The 18,818-nt window shown below is 42.4% G+C and overlaps 1 protein-coding gene across 2 annotated transcripts in view; it reads left to right on the forward strand.

The window, feature by feature from the left end:
• The first annotated feature begins 7,366 nt into the window (after window positions 1–7,366).
• The window catches only part of DOCK1 (dedicator of cytokinesis 1), a 314,808-nt gene continuing 303,356 nt past the window's right edge, over window positions 7,367–18,818 (forward strand). For both annotated transcript variants that reach the window (XM_074907950.1, XM_074907951.1), the window contains exon 1: window positions 7,367–7,476. In XM_074907950.1, coding sequence (XP_074764051.1) covers window positions 7,431–7,476 — 46 coding nt within the window. In that variant the 5' untranslated portion in view covers window positions 7,367–7,430. The remainder of the gene's footprint in view (window positions 7,477–18,818) is intronic.

Here is an 18,818-nt window from a genome sequence, read left to right on the forward strand (position 1 = left end):
TTTTTCTAGGCGTAGCAAAGCACTGTTTAATGTTTGCTAGCCAGCTGCAGTGTAATTGCAAAATAGCTCCGTGCTCAAAGTGGAAAACTGAACCTGCCTCCCACTTGAGACCCATGCAAAACGTAGGCAGTATCTGTCTTCACTTTTCCAGGATCCTGGATCTTATGTGATTGGAAGAGAACGCAGCTAGTTTCAGAACGGACTATTTATGCCTAAGTAAATTTCAAAATTGTCCTGGTGGACCCGGTCACAAGCTATTTCATATTTATCAGTTAATGTTTACTATTAATAGCCAAAAGGAGACTGTATCAGAATTACAAAAAAATTGTGTGGTAAGAAAAAGTCAAAGTTAAAACGGTGTGAGCTAGTCACCATGTGGGGTTTATTTGGATAGACAAGCTTCATTTTTAAACTTTTTGACTGTGCCAATATAGGAAAAAATCTTGGAAAGAAAGGCTAACATTTATAGAAGATCAAAACCAAGTAGTTGAGTTCTTGGCTTGCTCTATGTTCCCAGGTGAATAAATAATACCTCATTTTGGAGAAGCTATTCTGAGCTACTTTAATCCATTGTGAGGTACAAGGTTCAATGGAAACGTTTGTTTTTTTCCCAGATGGAACCGGACCTGTCACGCCAACACGGCGGGAAAGCGTGCAGTTCCCATCCCATCATCTACCCTGCCAGTGGGCGAACAGCAGGACTCCATCCAAAGCCGGGGGAAGCAGCAAAACCGTTATTTTATGGTACATCCCAGAAAGCCTTTTAAAAGGCTCTTAAGAAAACCAGTCCTGACACCTTTACAGGAGAGTAGAAAAGCCTGGCAGTCCATTTAGGGAGAAATACATTTAGAAACCAGTTTTTGGAGGCATGCCAGCAGAGAGAGAGGGAGAGATAATGGGGACCGCTTGCCTCTGGACCATGACTGTCAGTGCTGGGCAACTCCCGGCGCGCTGGGCTGTAGCTGCTGATGTCGGGTTTGCCAACTGGGAAGTGTTAATGTTGGGTTGATGGTTGGACTGGATGATCTTCAAGGGATTTTCCAACCTAGACAGTTCTGTGATTCTGTGACTGCTTTAGATCAAGCTGTTGTCGAAAGCGACGTCAGCTTCCTGCACTACATCCAGTCTCCTGGGCATCCTCCTGTTCTTTCTAACCCGTTCTTGTCAGGGCTCAAATGGCTATACATTTTAGATAAAAAATGGATAGGGTGTTTTTACTACTTCTTTAAAAATTAACACTTTTTTTATACATGCAGGCCATTTCTGTGAATCTGTCCCGGTTCTTTGTTTCTGCAAAATCATCTTCACTGTTGCTTCAACTACTTCATATTTCAGTAACTCGTTTCTCAAACCGTAGAGCAGGTGCTAGCACATCATGTCCTTTCATTGTCATTTCTCGTTGTCATCTCGTATCGTTCATCAAAAGATGAGAGGTAACGTCGTCTGCAGGCTGAGGAAATCATAAAATCTAACCCTACCCCGGCTCATGTGTCGCTTTTGGCCTTAGGAAAATCACATAATCAAGAGGTGACAGAAGTGGTCTGATACTCGGAGTTTCTCAATTTTTGAATGCCTGTCGCAATTCAAAAAGCTGGCCTTAGTTCAGCTGCCTCTCAGTTGTAAATGGAGGTAAGGACACCTTTCTGTCTCACAAGAGAGAGTTAGTATTTGTTCAGTGCTTTCAAAATGTTAAGTGCTATGTAAGTGCTAAGCATTATTAACGGCAATAATGTATGTTTTCATCTTGAGCTAGTTCTCTTCTGTCTGATCATTATAGCTTACATATCTAGCTTACCATAAATAAGGATTTTACCAGAATATAGTCCCAGAAAATATGTTTCTCACTTTTCTTGGAAAATGGTCCTGATTTTTATTATGAGACTTGAACATAAAATCATAGATCTGTTGGAGTTTACAAAGTACAACGACTGGTCTCCGGGAAGGATTCTTCCCTAAATTGTTACTTACAGCATTTTGTTTTCTCAGTTACCATTGAATTTGCCAAAGAGTACATAAACGCAGTTCATAATCTCATTGTGAGTATAAATACCAAATATATGAAAAATGTACCAGTAAACACTAAACAGAAAAAAAAAAACCCAAACCAAAACCACATAAAAACTTATAGTGTTGGTTATTTAAAGCTATTGCAGAGGACTAGGTTGCCACTAAACAATAGTAAACTATATGTTAGCTTATATTTTGAAGTCATATGTACTACCCTTTCCCTTAACTGCTTTGGGCTTGACTGTAGAATTTGTAATGATACTCCTGAGCACTTATGCATGGGTGTGAGTCTGTTGCTGTTAAGCAAGGGTTAAAGTCCAGCCCTCATAAGGAACTGATGAAAAATCGAGGGGTTTTGTGCTTTGGAGTTTACAACTTATCACTCACGGGACTGAGAGTGTTTTGCTCATGTTGCTAAGTATTTCAGATGAAAATAAAAATGTATGCCTAGATTGGGTGAAATTCTGGGCGGCAGTGAAGTTGGATGGAACTGAAATTGCTGAAATGATTTCCTAGGTACTTCAGCTGCCTCCGTCCTGCAGGAATAACCATCCTCCCTCAGGAGGGTGACAGTAGGGTAAATACAGCGCTTCGCTGCTTCACCACCCTCCAGAGGAAGTTCTCATTAGCAAGGCAACCATTCCTCGAGAGTTAACTAGTTATCTCCCAATGTCCAATGTACACACCGTCAATCAAATGAACATGCTACTGAGGGTGATGCCTGAGATGCTTCTGACAGAACAAGACGTACTACTCATATAAATTATATTTATGCAGAGCACACAGGGATAGAGACTCACTCCTTGTAAAATCTCATTGCACTTTTTCTCTGAAGAATGTAAAATCTCACGCTCTACCATGAGCAGAAAACAGATTTCCCCCTTTTGTAGAAATGAAGCCACTTACATTTATTGTAGCACTGTAAAACTCATGTAATTTTTATTTTTTTTTTTTATTCTAGAGCACAAGATGATGTACCAAGGTATAAACTAGGCTGTATCTATGATAATCATATCCTCCCTAAAACACATCACTTTGGAAACCCTTGTGTATTTATGCAGAGTAACTAGGGGATGTTCACATATTTGCATTTAAACATCAAGCTCACTGAAGGTGTCTTGTTCATTGTATCACTTTCAGTATAATACAGTAGGAAGAGTCTGAAGTATTTGCAAAGGAACATAACTTATGAAACAATCACTTTCTTTACATACAACCAAGCCACATTTTTTAGGCTAAAACATGAACAGTTTAATAAAAAAATATTATGTAATAAATTAATATTTTTATCTCCTTTCTGAACTCAAAAATAATTAATCAGCCTTTTTATTCCTACTAGTTCCATAATCTGTGAATATAAAAATTCAAATGCAAGAAGGAAGTAAATGTTGATTAAGAGTCAGCAGAAGGGAAGGAGAGGTGCTCTCTTTAACCCCGCTGAAAGATACTACACAGTGCAATGAATGCAGTAAATGTCACAGAACTCTCTAAATTCAGATGTTGCCTTTGAATATCTCTGCTGGCAACTGAAGTCCTGCACCCAGCATGCTGGTTATCCCAAATGTCACCCTACTAGAGGAAAAGCTTAAGATGCACCTATAGATGATCAAAATAAAAGTTAGAAGAAGATCAAAGATTACTGAGCATACTGCAAAAACACCTGGGCAAAGCCTGGAAGAGAACAAAACTTCCCTCTAGCTATTGTAAAACTTCAGTCCAGGTTTATAAAAGCCACACCTTGGCTGGCTGAAGCCAACAGGAACATCAAAGGAAATTCAGTTTTGGCTTCTTAATTCTCTCTGAAAATTGTTCACATTCATCCGTGATCCCCACGATAATTATGCCTATATCAGGTACTTGTAAACCCAAGGCTGAAGTAATTTTTGTAACACAAATTCATAAACTTAATTTTATTTCCATTCTGATTAAGAGCAATACACTATAAAAAATTTAGTATTTTCAAAAAGTGTCTTTCCATCAGATATAAAAATCTTTTTCTTTCTGTATACCCAAACATGGAACATAGGTAGTCATTCATCAAAGAAATGATCTAGAGCATAGAGGTCATTCACTCCAAATGAAAATTGTACAGAAAAAATACATGATGAGTATCTGGAATGGAAGCAATAACATTTCTAACAGAATATCTTTAATAGAAATAGAAAAGCAAAACAGTTATTTATTATATAATTTTATGAGTCCTCCACCTCCTGGGAGGAATATTTCCAAGAGGAATTTGCTTTGTGTGCGTAGAATAACTACTTACATGTTTTGACTGAAAACGTTGAATTTACCTACAAGGCCTGACAATGAAAAAAAATTATTGCAAAACCTGTGATATTTAAGTGAGATGGAACAAACATTCCTCTTTTTTAGTCATATACAGTAAGTATGAAATATAACTCGATTGCATCTGTACATTTTATAGAGTATCTCTTATTTATTGTAAATATATTTCATGCAAGGTAACAGTTCTGTTTCCATTCATCCTCTTCGAAAGATACTCCTAATCTCTGTGACAAGAATTTCAAATTCATTCATGGCCAAATACTGCACTTGGATTTCTTGGAGTTAATGTTATGAAAAGGAATGTTTCTTTGCTCCAAGAGAAGTGCCTCTAATTCAATGATGTGATGCATTAGAAAAAATAAGGTGAGAATCCAAAGAGATGACATGATGATGTGATAAAACTTTCAGATTTTATGGAAAGAAGCATTTTTCAGTTTCCTCTTTGTTAATGAAAAACATATATGCAGTGTGAAGAAACATATTGTGCCTGAGATACGTAAAATATGTCAGCTTGAACATTTTACAGTTTAATGAAATATATTTTTCAGGAGGATCATTTATATTATGTTTGCTGGAAAAAAATAAAAATCTTTTATTTTCTCAATTTTACAGTCCTATCCCGTCACCAATTTTTTCCTAGCTATAAAAAAAGCTGCATTGGGATATCTATGCATTGTGAATTAGGAGGAGTATTTTTTACAGGCTATCAAAATTATAATGGCATTAGTTCTATTTGTAACATGTTTTCATTAAAATGAAAATGTGGAAAGTAATAAAATGAATAGAGACCTGCATCAGTATCAGTGAGGCTTTATGTTGGCCATGGGATTTAGTCATGTTGACTGTTATAGACCATGATCAGACAACAGGACAAACCTCTTTTTCCACTGACGTCAAAATAAATTTTGCTATTGTAATACAGAACATGGATTTAATATGTAGAAGCTGTAAGTAATTCTTTAGCTTCCCTTTTATTGAATCTGGTACTTCCTGCCTTAGGAGTGTACTTAGGTATATAGAATTCCCATTTAGTCCAGGCATACATGTAAACTGAGACTAAGGAGTGCTCATCTATATCTGAATTTAATCTAACCCTTAAGTAACACCTGAAGAAGGGTTGTCAGTAGTACATTTCTCATGAAGGCAAACAGGCTCTTTTAGCCTCCCTCAAATTAGAAACAAATACCACAGTTTGGGTTTTAGATTTTAAGCTGAAGGCCCAGAAAGGATAGAATATAGCCATAGGTCCATTTATTAGCTAATTAAAGCTATATACAAGTTTAAATTACCTCCAGAGTGCTGCTTTGTATCCCCTGCTCACACCCAGTAGCTGCAAAAGGTACCACCACCTTCACGGAAGCGATTCCTGGTTATCAGTAATCTAAATGGAAAGTCCGTCAGGTTCCCTGATTTACAGATTATTACACTAATAGTCTTCAAAATCTCTAAATCAGCTAATGCCCAAGCAGGTTCGGCAGTTTCGCTGCACCTATTCAGCAGCGCCACAAAAATAATGCATCACTTGTATAAAACCGCAAAACACTCCTCATGAGAAAGAAATCTTATTGCATTGCTTTTCCATTTCACTTCTCCTTTCCCTTGTGTGGAAAAAAAGATGACTATAGGAATAGGGCAAGTATGTCCATTATTTCAGTTAATTCACTTTGATTTATCTTATAAAAATAAGCCTGTTAAATCAAAGAGCTCACTTGTAAGTTGTCTTTGGTAAGACTCTAATCATTTACCCATTAATGCAAGGAAAAGCTGACGAGCCACGAAGCCGACTTTGAAAACCTTTTGATCTTCTCACTCCCGGGCATGATGTATAAAGGTGCAGTAGTTTGCTCTATCACAATGGCCTTTGAATTCTGCAGGACAGGAGCAGTGAAATTTAGATTAGTTTGAACGTGTAGGTGGTGACCTGGGCAAAAAATCACAAGAATGAGAAAAGGGAAGGTACACGGCCAAGAGGAGTAGACTCCTTCAGATGTCTGAGCACTTGATCTTATAACCTGAAAGTAACAAATGCTGTTGCAGAAAGTGGCCCCCTGCATTCCTAATGATTCAAGAAAATAGGACAGAAAAGAGATTCAACCCTGATTTTCATTTTCATTCTTGTATTTGTGGTACAGGGAATGTCCTTCGGTGGAGGACTAGTCCTAACAAACGATGGTCGGTCAGACATTTCACCTCTTTCTCTTAAGTGCTATCTTTCAGCTTTCTGCTGACTTTTACAGTTTATTCTCCTTTTGATAAAGACTCTTCTTTAAATCACGGTCCTGGGTCTCTAAGAGTATGAGGGTTGGGAATAGGGAAGCTCATTCTTTCATAACGGCGCATCCCACACTCTAATTAGCCAGGTGATGTTAAGCTTGGACCAGGTTTTTGATTTAGGTTTAGAAATCATAAGTTTTCTAATCTTTATGGCTAAGAGAGGATTTACTTGGAAAGGCGCGCTCATCAACCCGACAACACCCACAGGCAGAGAGCCTGATGCCTTCAAACCTTAGGGCAAAACCTTTGTCTGAACGCTGGATCTCTGGGAAGGACGCAGATAGAAATCCTTGAGGGCCAGGTGGCTGAAGGGCTCGGAACAGGAAACAAAAAAAATAACCAAGAAACCAGTGATTATTTTTTTTTTTAGGAATAAGTGTCCTGAGGAGGATCGGGATCCTCCTGCTGGCTCTGCCTGGCAATGTGGCGCTGAGGGGAGGTCGGCCTGGCTTTACACAGACCTGCTTTTGCGCAGGTGAAGAAACTTTCGCTCAGAGTAAGGCCAGGTGGAGCTGGAGTACAATCGCACCGTTAGGGGGGCGGCCGGGGGCACCCCCTGTCCCGCGCTGCTCTGTGCAGGAGCCGGGCGGGACGCGGCCGGCCTTTCCCCTCACCAGGGGGTGCCGGGGGCTGCGGCCCCCTCCCGCCCCTCGCGGGTGACTCCCGCCGGGCCCGCTCGCCCCTCAGCCCCCGCCTCCCCCGCGGCGGCCGGCCGGCGCTCCAGGCCGCTGGCTCCGCCCGCACCACATGACTCCGCCGTCGGTAGAAACTTTTCCCGTCCCGCGGTTGGAAAATGGCGGCGTAGGAGCGGGGCGCTCGCATCCCCGCCCGGTCCGGCCGCTCCCCCCCTCCCCAGCGCCATGACCCGCTGGGTTCCCACCAAAAGGGAGGAAAAATACGGCGTAGGTGAGGACCCTCCCGGCCCCGCTCCCGCCTGTGGCGCTGCCGCGGGCCTTCCCCGCTCCCCGCTCCCCCCTTCCCTCCCCGGGAGCCGGTCCCCGGCGGTGCCCCGCTCCGGGCGGCCGTGCCTGGGCCGCGCTTCCCCCGCGCCGCCTCAGGAAACCGCCTCGGCCGCGGGGCCGGCGCGGAGCCCCCCCGGAGGGGGCCGGTGTCCCCCGGGGGTGGGGGCCGATATCCCCGGGCTCGCCCCGCGGCTGCAGCCCCCGGCCCGGCGGGGCGGTGCTGAGCTGAGCGAAAGTTTAGAAGTTGCCTGGAAGCGCCGGGTAACCTGCGCTCGAGTCAGTCTCGCTACAGAAACTGCCTTTTCTCTTCCTCCTGTTTCTTTTTTTCTTCCCGACGGCTGCTTTGTCTGAATAGAAGAGGGCTTGGAGTTATTTTTACCTTGGTTTTTCCTCCCCCCCCCCTTCCCCTCCGCGGTGGCAGCTGAACAGGATCCAGTGCCGGATCCGCGGCGGGAGCTGCGCAGGGGCGGTGGGAGGCGATGCCCGCGGCTCCCTCATCCTCGGCCGAGGAAGGCTGTGAGGCTGCCGAGGGAAGAGGCTCTTCGTGTGGCAGAGAGTGTGATTTTCATACAGATGAGGGGTTTCCCCCCGCGCTGCTGCTGTCCGGGGATCCATTTCGTCCTCTTGCTTCTTCCGTCCCTCCCAAACAGAGGGGGATTGTTCTCCGCCGGTGGTTAGAACGTCCCCGGTCTAGTTAAACGGCACCGAACTCGGGTGGTTTTGGGCAGGGCTGTGCCCAGAGGGCCCGTCTTCATTTTGAAGATGTTTCATTTTGATCAAAAGCTTCTTTTCGGGCTTACGGAGAAGAAAACTTTATTGGCGTGCGCGAGAGCATTTGTCTTGAGGAAGGAAATGATAAATGTGACTATTCCATTTGAAAATCGAATGTCCGCCACAGTTGGATTCTGTTGGTTGTGAAGAACAGTTTACTTTTCCTATTTACCCATAGCTAAGCCTTGTGTAAGCAGCGTGAGAAGGAATAAGGGCGTTTCTGGGTCTAAGTAGAGCCCAGGTGATTTTTCGGGAATTAATTTTAAATTCTGTATGCGCATCCCTAGAGAATGAGACCATGGCTTTTAAATTACTAGCAAATCCTAGGTGGCTGGGTACACTGTGTGAGACCTGCGAGTAATTTCAGCGCTGAGGATGCAGGATAAACTACACGGAAGCAGAAGTGCTACAGATGGCAGTCGCTCGTTAAGTCTTCCAAATAACCTGCTTCGTGGTGTGGGATAGGTAGAGTATTCCTGAAGGACTGGGATGACTAAATTGTCACGTAGTGTATGCTAGTGTTACAAACCAGTGACGCTCGAAAGCAAGTTCCTCTTTTGCAGGAACTCATTTGTGCTACTGTAGCGGAGGCGATTGCTGCCCAGACCTGGATTTCCAGGAATCGATGTCTTGGAAGTGATTTTTGAAAGGGTGAAAGCGTAAGAAGTGTGCAATAAACTGAGTATTTTAAGTTATACTTTAAGTATATTTGGATATCCAGTGTGGAAAGCTGTATGTGTAGTAAGAGAACTAGGCTTAAATATAATTTAAGAAAAAAAATAGTGTTTCACTGTTTCAGAAAGTGCTCAACTGAAAATTTTTGCGTCCACTGCTCTGGAGAGAAGTTTGTCGTGGTTTACTAACAGTCTTGTTTTTCTATGATAGTTTTTTTTTCCCAAAAGTTAGGTGAGAGGGATGATCCTCAGCAAAATTAGGGTATTTCTCTGCTGAACTGCAGGGATGTGAGAGTTGAAAGTAAATGTAGTGTTGCAAGGAGATAAAATTGGGTTTAGAGCTAATTGAATGTTGTGATTCACTGGCCTGTGCTATGCTGTTAGAGGCTGTTTTGGGAGGCATAGCTTCTTTTTGGTGTCTCTGGATTTCCTCCTGAGGAAGATGAATATTCATCTTGGTTACATGTGTTTTACATGTCTTTGTGTTGTTGAAAAAGGACGCTTCTGTACACTGCGAGACTTCTGATGTTTTGTTTTTGGCTACTTAGGAAACTTTCAGGTTGTGGAGAATTGATGCAGGAGTTGCACAGTCCCAAACAGAGATGGAGGAGGCACTGTTAAGCTGAACATCCTAACATATGAGTATTTTTTTCTTCCTATTTGCCATGGCCAGGCCTGGAGAATGACATTGCATCAGACAGTGAACAGAAACATCTGCCTGTTCCCAAACAGGATCAATGAACTGCTGTCTTAGTGATACATACATGTAATATACTTGGTGTGTGTGCTTCACTGAAGGAGAAATAACAGGAAAGTATCTGCTGTGGCTTACATTATTTATGTCACAGTGTGGGAGCTCAGAAATGTGTGTATGTATACATACTTGTGTGTGTATATATACAAAATGTGTGTATATAAAATATGCATGTGTATATATAATATATACGCACACTTTTTTTTTTCACCTCCTGACTAGTGTGTGCCTGCGCACAGCTAAACTTGCTTCACATCTCCAGTCCCAAGGATTTGCTGGCTGTGATGCAGCAGGAATAAATTACTGCGACACACCTATACTGAAACTGTGGTAGGATGCAGGTGTGTTAAGAAACTTTCCTCCTGCTCGACCCATTCCGCCCTGCACGGTGGGGTTTGTAGATGATGCTGGATGTCCAGCATGTGGGTAAACTAAACTTACTGCCTTAAAACGAGGAGCGCTGCTGTGTGGTGCAGGGGCATTATCTCAGCGAGCAGTTGCGAGCGTGACTCAGCTCCGCTTCCTGAGAGAATTGAGGCCTCGGCGTGCGGGGAGGTTGGATGAGGAACGGGAGTGGATGTACTGGGATAATGCAATTATTAGATTAACATACGGGGAACCATCCGAAACAGGAAAACCATCAGCTTAATTGAAGTAGCTTTTTGCCACTCCTGATGCCGCGTATCCTTCTCCTTCATCTCAGTGCCTGGCTCTCTATTTTGTCTCTCGCCCCGAGCCGGTGGGGAGGGCCGTGGTGGGGGGAGATGGCCACGTGGGTGTATGGCTTCCTCAGCAGGAACCTCGGGGGCTTTCGGAGAGCCCTGGGAGCTGCTTCTGTCTGCTCCGTACCCGCAGTGTCCCAACTGCGGCGTGTGGCTGCTCAGTCTCCCATTTCCTGCTTTTAGCATGATACAAAAATCATAACATTGGTGTTTTTCTTTACACCAGTGGAGGGGACAGGTAATGAGTTGCTTTAGGAAGTCTGTGAGCCTGAATAGTGCTTCTGAGATAGCATGAAGTCGCTCTAATGACATCCAAATCCTCTTGACTTCTGCTGTCGTTTGACCCTTCTCCTTTGCGCTTAAAACTCCAGTAAGAGGTAGAACCGGTGCTACTTGCAGTTACTACAAATACCATATTTAAAACGCCTTTGTGTTCAACAATACATGCAGACATGGAGTAATTAGACCACTAGTGTGATAGTTTAATCCTTTTTTTTTTTTTAATGGTGCAACAGAGAAATAGTGCCATGTGTGTCTATGCATGGTCAGATGTTGGAGAACTTCCCAGCTACAGGGCTAATGCTCTGTGTGAGATCCTGTTTTGTTGGGTTTCTTTGTTTAGATTTTTTTATTTTAAATGGTGAAATAGAAAAATAGTGCCACGTGTGTCTGTGCATGGTCAGATACAGGAGAACTTCCCAGCTACAGGTCTCGTGCTCTGTGTGAGATCCGGTTAATTTTCAGGATGCTGACTCTATTTTCCTCTGTTGCTTTTAATGAGTCACCACAAAACATGGGCAGTCGTGCCCTTGCGTGATCAGTAAGCCTGTGTGAGCTCTGCCTGGCAGGCAGACTGCTCCTGGCTTTGGATAGCTTCATAAATTCAAAGCCTTGATGGAGAAAGGGCTGGATATCTGTTGGTTGAGTGTTACTACTTCAGGACAGCACGTGATGCCTGGGTGGGTGCTTCCTGATGCCATGTATTAGGTCAAAGATAACGTGTATGTCAAGGACACTAGCATTTTAAAAATAATCACTACTTCTGTGACTGTGTATCTACATTTTCTGCACTTCTGTGGCATGTCTGGGTGCACCTAAGCTTCTTCCCGAGTGAACACGGTGCTGCAAGCACTTGAGATAGTATCTGTCGGTCTCAGTCCTTAGCCAGTGTCATGCTAGCTGCTCAGATACGCTCTGTACTGTGTAGGGTGTGAGTCTACACCTGCATTAATTAAAAAAAAAAAAAAAAAAAGCAGTAAGAAGCAAACAAAAAACCCAGCCTACAAACTAAACCGATTCTACTGTGAGCCACCCACACCAGTTGGGAGTTACTGTATTTTTGTTTGTTACTGGGTGAGTTTTTGTTGCGTATCATGACAAGGCAAATGATAATTAGCCTGATTTTAGGTGCGTTGAAACAGGATGGACTTTGGCCACGTGTTAAGGTTAGGGTGTTTTAGTGCCTCTCTGAGACTGGGATAGCTTTTCAAAAGGCATATATACATGTATCTTCAAACCAGGTACGCAGAAATACATATTTTTTTTACTAGGGAAGGGGTATAACGAGTTGGTGGACTAAGTGGTGATACTTAGGTCACGCTATATAAGTTTGGAAACTGAGATCTGCCCTTGTAGTGGCTCTTTGAAAACGGGGATAGGAATCTGCAAAGAGCAGTGCTGTTGAAAGCACAGGAACTCCTACGGCCAAGCAGTGCTGCTTCGTTTCTGCTGCTCGAGGGAGGACCACGGTGGTTTAGGACAGATTTAAGGCTTTTGTGGAATGCCAGATTTATATTCCACAGCTGCGGTGAGTGGTGTGGCACGTGGAGGCTCTGTTTGCGAAGAGGGTTGGTGATCCTGTGCTTGCATATTTGTGCCATAAGTAGGGAAGGAAATGCTTTCAGGAAAAAAGCATTTTTTAGGAATTTTTAGTGATGCTATGTTGTGAGAGAGGTTTGGAGGAAAAGTGCCCATGCGGTATTTGCCGATGTATTTATCAGTGATTTACCATTTTGAGAAAACACGTGCCTATTCACTCTGCTAGAGACAACATACCCTACTGTACGTCCAGATTAGAGTTTTATTTTTGATATGCTTTTATATATAAAATATATATTAATATACTTTTATATAGTTTTTAATATCCTTTTAAAATTTATTTATTTACTTTTTTGTATACTTTGAATTCCCTGCTTGCTGAGGGGATGCATTTCTGTGCTTCGCCGGGCCTGGCATCCCCCGAAGCAGGGCTAAGGGACTGGTAGATGAAGCACACTTCTTCCTAAATGGATGACCTGAATTTGACTGTAGGCATGTGCTTGATTATGCTCCGTTTACTCAGCATCCACTATTGCTCTCTCTCAATAAACACTAGTTACAAGCAACAGATTGGAAAGGGATAAAGATACCGGATAAGCAGAAGCAAGCGTGTACTCCTGTTTGCTTTTTCTGTTCAGGTCAGTGACAACATTACAAACCAGGATTGTTCTGAGAAATTATTCCTGTAGGGATTTACCAAAATACTTTTTGTTTCCCCTCCTCACAGAGCACATGCTTCCTATAGGCAGCTGTTTGCCTATGGTGTAATACAGAGTATTTAACTCTGCAGAATAAGTTTTCAGTTAATTTAGGGATTTTTCAGCTGTTAATTAACACTCTTGTTTCTAGAAGATAAAAGGGGAGGGGAAATTTTCACAAGACAAATATTTACACTGTATATCGTGCACAAGCATGGTAGTGACAGTAGGCCAAGGTCCTGATTTAATGTTTTTGGTTTAGTATTATTTCAGGGGGAAAAACATTTCTGAATTTCCACCTGAATTTCAAGTAGTACCTTAGTGGGTTTTGTAGTTTTCTTTGTCTCTTATTGCCATAAATGCTTCATTTAGGTGCACTGATGCGTTGTTAAGTTTAGACTGTTTGCCATACTTGGCGCAGCTTTCCTTATATAATAAATGCAATTTCCTTTCTACCTAGGCAGAGCTTTCAGGAAAGGGGAAAGTAAACTGGTTGCAACTTAGACGAACATCTCCAGGAAGCCTTTCTGTCAGCTTTCAACTACAGGCATAAGCATTGCAACGATTTTTTTCTTTGAAATATTTGTGTTCTGGAGTTTGTCCAGTATTGGTTGTAGAGAACATGCAGGATACACTTTGTCTAATCCTTTAGTGGCCCTTCAGGACTGAAATCCAATACATCTTGTTAAATACCTGTAGATGTGTCCAGCTTTAGATAAATAGCTGAAAGCTGACTTATATTAATGAATCGAAGCTCAGCTGAGGAATGAGTGCTAATCCAGTTTTAAAGTATTTGCTCTATTAAAGATGTCAGTCTTAGCTCTGCTCTTCTCCTTCCTTCAGGCCTGAAACTTTCACAAGATTTGGTGGCAGCTAATCACCATCTCTGTGAAGAACATGGGCTGCTCTTTATGGGCCTTGTCAGGGAGATGGACCCCGGAAAAGTTAGCATATCTTTTTTTGTAAACTTAAAACCATTTTAAATTCTGTTTTCTGGCCTGTGGAAGATCCCAAGGCTATTCTGACAATGGTTGTTTTCTGAATAATGCTTTAATGAATTCCTTAATGAGTTACTGGAATAATCCTCCTTTAGCTTGGGGCAGGGGGAAATCGAAATCATGCCCTATCTAAACCAAAAGAATGTTCAAAAAGAGATAATTCTTGTAATTATGAAACTTTATCTACGTTTTCAGGCTGTAGTTGCGAAAGCATTTTTATATTTAGAGTATTAGTTGTCTTCCCGTGTTTATGTAATTTGTGCATTAAATCTGATTTCTGATGTAAAGACTTGTAACACAAGAAGCAGCAGTTGCTGAATTTCAGTTACATCAGCAAAATATGAAATATCTCTGGAAATACTTTTCCGCTCCATATAGTTTCGTAACTAAACTGAAATAATTGCATAGAGAACTATTATGTATAATCATGTATCCATATAAATAAGAAAACAGATGGATGAATAATTGAAGTAACTATTGGCCATGATACTTTGAGTTTTGTTTTTTTAAATCATACTTCTTACCACTGCTGCTTTATTTAAGAGTACTGTTTATATTATTATAGCACAAACCTTTCTGTAACGTGTTGTCAGAGGTTTGTGGTGACTGATTTTACCAAGGGGTGTTGGAGTACCAAAATGCCTTCCTGTTACCCAGTAGAAAATAGCAGCGAGTGATACAGGATTTGCTGTGTTGTTTATGAACATGAAAGGAGGGAGAAGTGTACATAATCGGTGTGTATGTTTGTAGGCACTTGGTTTCTCAAGGCATTTTGTTCTGTACCTTTCTACTGTTGTAGTAGCCGTGTCACTTCCATGTTTCTACTACATGAATTAATCAATATTGAGGTTAAAAACCTGTGAGAGCAGCTCCCCAGCTGAGCTGGGTGCAGGGGTTTGGGAGCGTACTGGGAGTCCCGTGTGTGGAGGGCATCGTTGGTGGCATCGTGGAGAGTTGTCTTCCTCGTGGAGGAACCTCGTGGCTGGACGTGGGATTTCCTCACTGGTTGCTGGCAGAGCTTGCTGGGGGCACAGCTCCCGAGTAGCCCTGAAAATGCACCTGCGAAGGGCACGAGAGCCTCTTCAAATGTCCAAATACCTTTTGGAAGACCAGCCTTAGGTGTTTGTGTTTGTTCTGCCGCCTTCTTCTCTGAACAAAGCACGGAAGTACTGACATCACTCAATTTGAAGTTGAATATAATAAAATACCATATGTTTAGGGAACGTAGCTCAATAGCCCGTGGGTCCCAGGAGGAGGTAACCGATCCCAGGCAAGGAGTTGATGATGTCAGACTGTACCAAAACATCACCCAAGGACTTTCAACTGTGCTGTGTTAATAGAGTAGGGCTCTCCTATTTTCCATAAATGGAATAATAAAAAAAATTCAGACATAAGATGACAAACCCTGGCACCTGTGGTACGTGCATAAGGCTGAAGGGAGTTGTTGGGAGGGGACAGGGATCCAGGATTGTGGAAAGCTCTGCTGTTACCTGTGTCTCCAGTGGCATGCCTGCCTGTCTCCAGCTGATGCTTTAACCTTTAACATTCTCTTAATTGTGCCAGCTGGTCTGCAGGAAAAAATGTTGGCCGTAGTTGGTTCCGTGAATGTAGTTGGGTGGTTTTATTGAGGAGTCACTTCTGCCTAGTGTGTGTCTAGTATTATCTGTAGCGAAGGCTGCGTATCGGGGATGGAGTGAAATGAAAGCAACTGGGAATGTAAAAATTATTCCTGTCGTGGACCCTAGAACAGGAAATATCTCAATGCTGAGCCAGAGAGGGAAGCAGAGCTGATGATAATTTGAGTTTCCAAGTCTTGACGCAGATGGTGAACAATTTAAAAGGATGCTTGCTTTCAGAAAAATCTGCTGTGCATATGATTTCAGTGAACAAGTCATGACCCCGAAATGGCTGTGGATTATCGAGGCAGTGGCTTGGAATGCCCTGTAAATACTGTCCTCTAAAGGAGGGGGTGCACTGCCGTTGTAATGACTAAATAGAGATACGGTTAAGCGTGTCACTTGGGTCAGGAAAGTTATAGATAAGGGTCTGTGGGAACCTTTATAGTTTCTCTTGACAACATACAAAGTTATTCTCCAAAAATATGAGCATATGAATAAAAACTAGCATCAAGGTGGCAAGAAGTGGAGTTTTACTTTTAATTATTATTAAACGCAACGGAAGGGGCTAAAAGAGGGTTTGTTCGCCAGCTCGGTTGCCTTGCATGGGCCTCCGGTGGGTCTGTGACTCTGAAGGAGGGACCAGCTGCAGGCACGACTAAGCCCATGCTTACTCCCTCCTTCACTGCTGTGGAGACTGCCCTAGTACGGCGAGCTGGGAGTCTCTCCGTCCTTGCCTCTGCCTTGCAGTGCAGACTGGCTTGGAAAAGATTGCCCTCTTGGTTTCTTTTTTTTTTTTTTATTTCCTGCTGCTTTGAGGCCACATGGAACATGTTAACATCTTTGCTGTTTTGTGTCGGACAATCTGTGCCTCCTTTGGAGCTTGAATATATAGAAAATAATGCTTGTAGTGAGCCTGTGGTGTGCTCTAGTGTGAGGCAATGGCGATGTTGCGTGGTGAACTTGGCTGCTGGATGGCCTGGTGGCTTCGGGCTCTGCCTATGGTGTAACATCTATTGCTTTATATCTTTTGAGCAAAGCGTGGTTATGATACAAAACTGTCTACAATTATACATGAAAGCATTCTCACTACCTGTTTGTTTTCCTTTGTATGTTTTGTAATCTGTCATATGCTTCTTAATTTTTAATGTTTTCCAAGCTTTTTTTACTTTATTTCTCCTATTTTGTCCTTACACACAAATGCCCACCAGTTTTCTGCAGGCATCACCTTATCTTGTTATCCCTGCTGGAATTCCTTCCTTCCTACTCAACTGGATACACCTGTTTCACCCTTCTCATTGATGGGGAATAGTGTTTATCTTTTGAGACTTATAACTGGGGCAAATGGAAAATACATGAGCACTGTTGTCCTCTCTTCCTCCATTCAGGAACTGTAAACTCTCTTTGCTCGTTTGCAGTATGTGGAGGCTGAGTCATTTCACTAACAGAGGACACGTGGTAGATACAGACCCTCATCCACCTCGTGCTGTTGAACTGTCTGACTGTTATTTTTTTCTGACTGTGACTAGTAGGTGTTAAGTTGTGTCTCCATCAATCTGTAGCCTTCCCGATGCCTCTTTAACCAAGAATCTTAGGTGAAGCAGACTTGAGAGACTGTTTTTCCTCCCATCTGAGGTTGGCATGTCCTGTGTTGTGGTTTTGGTGTGTTGTGTGTTTTTGCTTCTGTGGATTGATCTCTGAAGTTTCCTGTGTAAAGGGAAGGTGGTGTAACAGTGGTTTTGCTGATAGCTTTTTTTAGTAAGTTGGTTTGAAAAAAAGTGGTTTGTGGCTTTTTTTAGTTTAAGTTTGGAGGTATTTGGGCTTCCATTTCCAATCAGAGTTACTTGGTAGAAGTATCTAACTGCTTTCTTCCTCGACAGCCTGTCAGAGCAGTTGTTGGCAACGTCTTCCACTTCTGTCATCTTAGTAAAGTCTGTTCTGCACATTTTTTGGTGTCTCTTCTGATGCTGCTCACTAATGGTTGGGCGTAAAGACAACCAACCACCTTTTTCTCATGGACTTCCCTGGCAGTCGACATCAGTGTGCAGAAGAGCAATTCAGAATTCCTGTAAGACTGGGACTTGCTCACAAACACAGCAATTGGCATTGACTCCTTTTTATAATGAATTTAGTGACCTATGACAAAGCACTGGAAGGGATTGAAGCAATGGGTAAAGATCCCTTTCCTAGAGTTTTCGGCTATTGAGTTGTTCTGATGAGAAAACAGTTGTTCTTGCTCACCAGTGGAGTGGCTGGAAATGAGAACAGAGATTTTCTGGTGCAGCAGTATTTCTTAGGGAGTAGTTTCCATAGTGTGCGAGTCAAGCGGGATGCAACAGCAACCCTAAACTTTTGATGGAGAGCCAAATATTTTTTTGGTATTTACTATATTATGATTTGTTTATTTTTATTTGTTGGTTTTGTTCTTGAGTGTTTCACTGTAACTAAGAGTCTAAAAGGATTGAAAAAAGCATTAGACATTGACCTGGGTAATGGGGACATCTAAATTAACGCTAAGCGTTACTGTCCTAAACAGTCCTGGGACTGATAAGGTGCTGATAGATGAGGGAATTTTTTTAGTGCTGGCTGATAGAGAATGTCTTGGTGTGTCTCTGAAACGCTGATTATGGGAACTGGACTTTGCACTTTGTTTAGTTTGATCTGGTCTCCCGCTGAGTCACGCTACTGGGATGCTGATGCAGGTGGCACATGCACAATTCCGAATGAGATTATAACAAAGCCTTCCTTAAACCAGTGCTACCTTGTAATCTTGCCTGCAATATCCATGGGGCCTTACTCATTTAGTCAGCGTAGTGCTGCCCACATAATGGGAAGAGTGTTCTATTAGCAAGGTTTTATTTGGGGAGAAAAAACCCTTTTTTGAGAAGCAAGTGAGAAGCGGAGTGCTCAAGTAGCTCACTTCAGGCTCTGTGGGGTGGGAATTCTTATTCCTAAAAAATAAAGCAGTGGACTAGATATAGCTGGATAAGCACATTTTAATAAAGAGAGAATTACTCAGTTATGGTACTTCTTGCATTTTTAGAAGTTTTGTGTGGGTTCGGCTTGTGTTTTGATTTTCTAGTTGAGTGTATTCTTGAAATGATTTATGAACAGATTTTTATCAATCACTTCTGCTGCAGAAGAGGCCTCTGTTTATTTACTGAACTGTGATAACAGAGTGATTTAACTTGTTCAGATTTGTGCTTTAAATAGAGAAAGTACAGTTTGGGCTGAA

Source organism: Athene noctua, chromosome 5 (assembly GCF_965140245.1).
Source record: "Athene noctua chromosome 5, bAthNoc1.hap1.1, whole genome shotgun sequence".
Taxonomy (NCBI): Eukaryota; Metazoa; Chordata; class Aves; order Strigiformes; family Strigidae; genus Athene; species Athene noctua.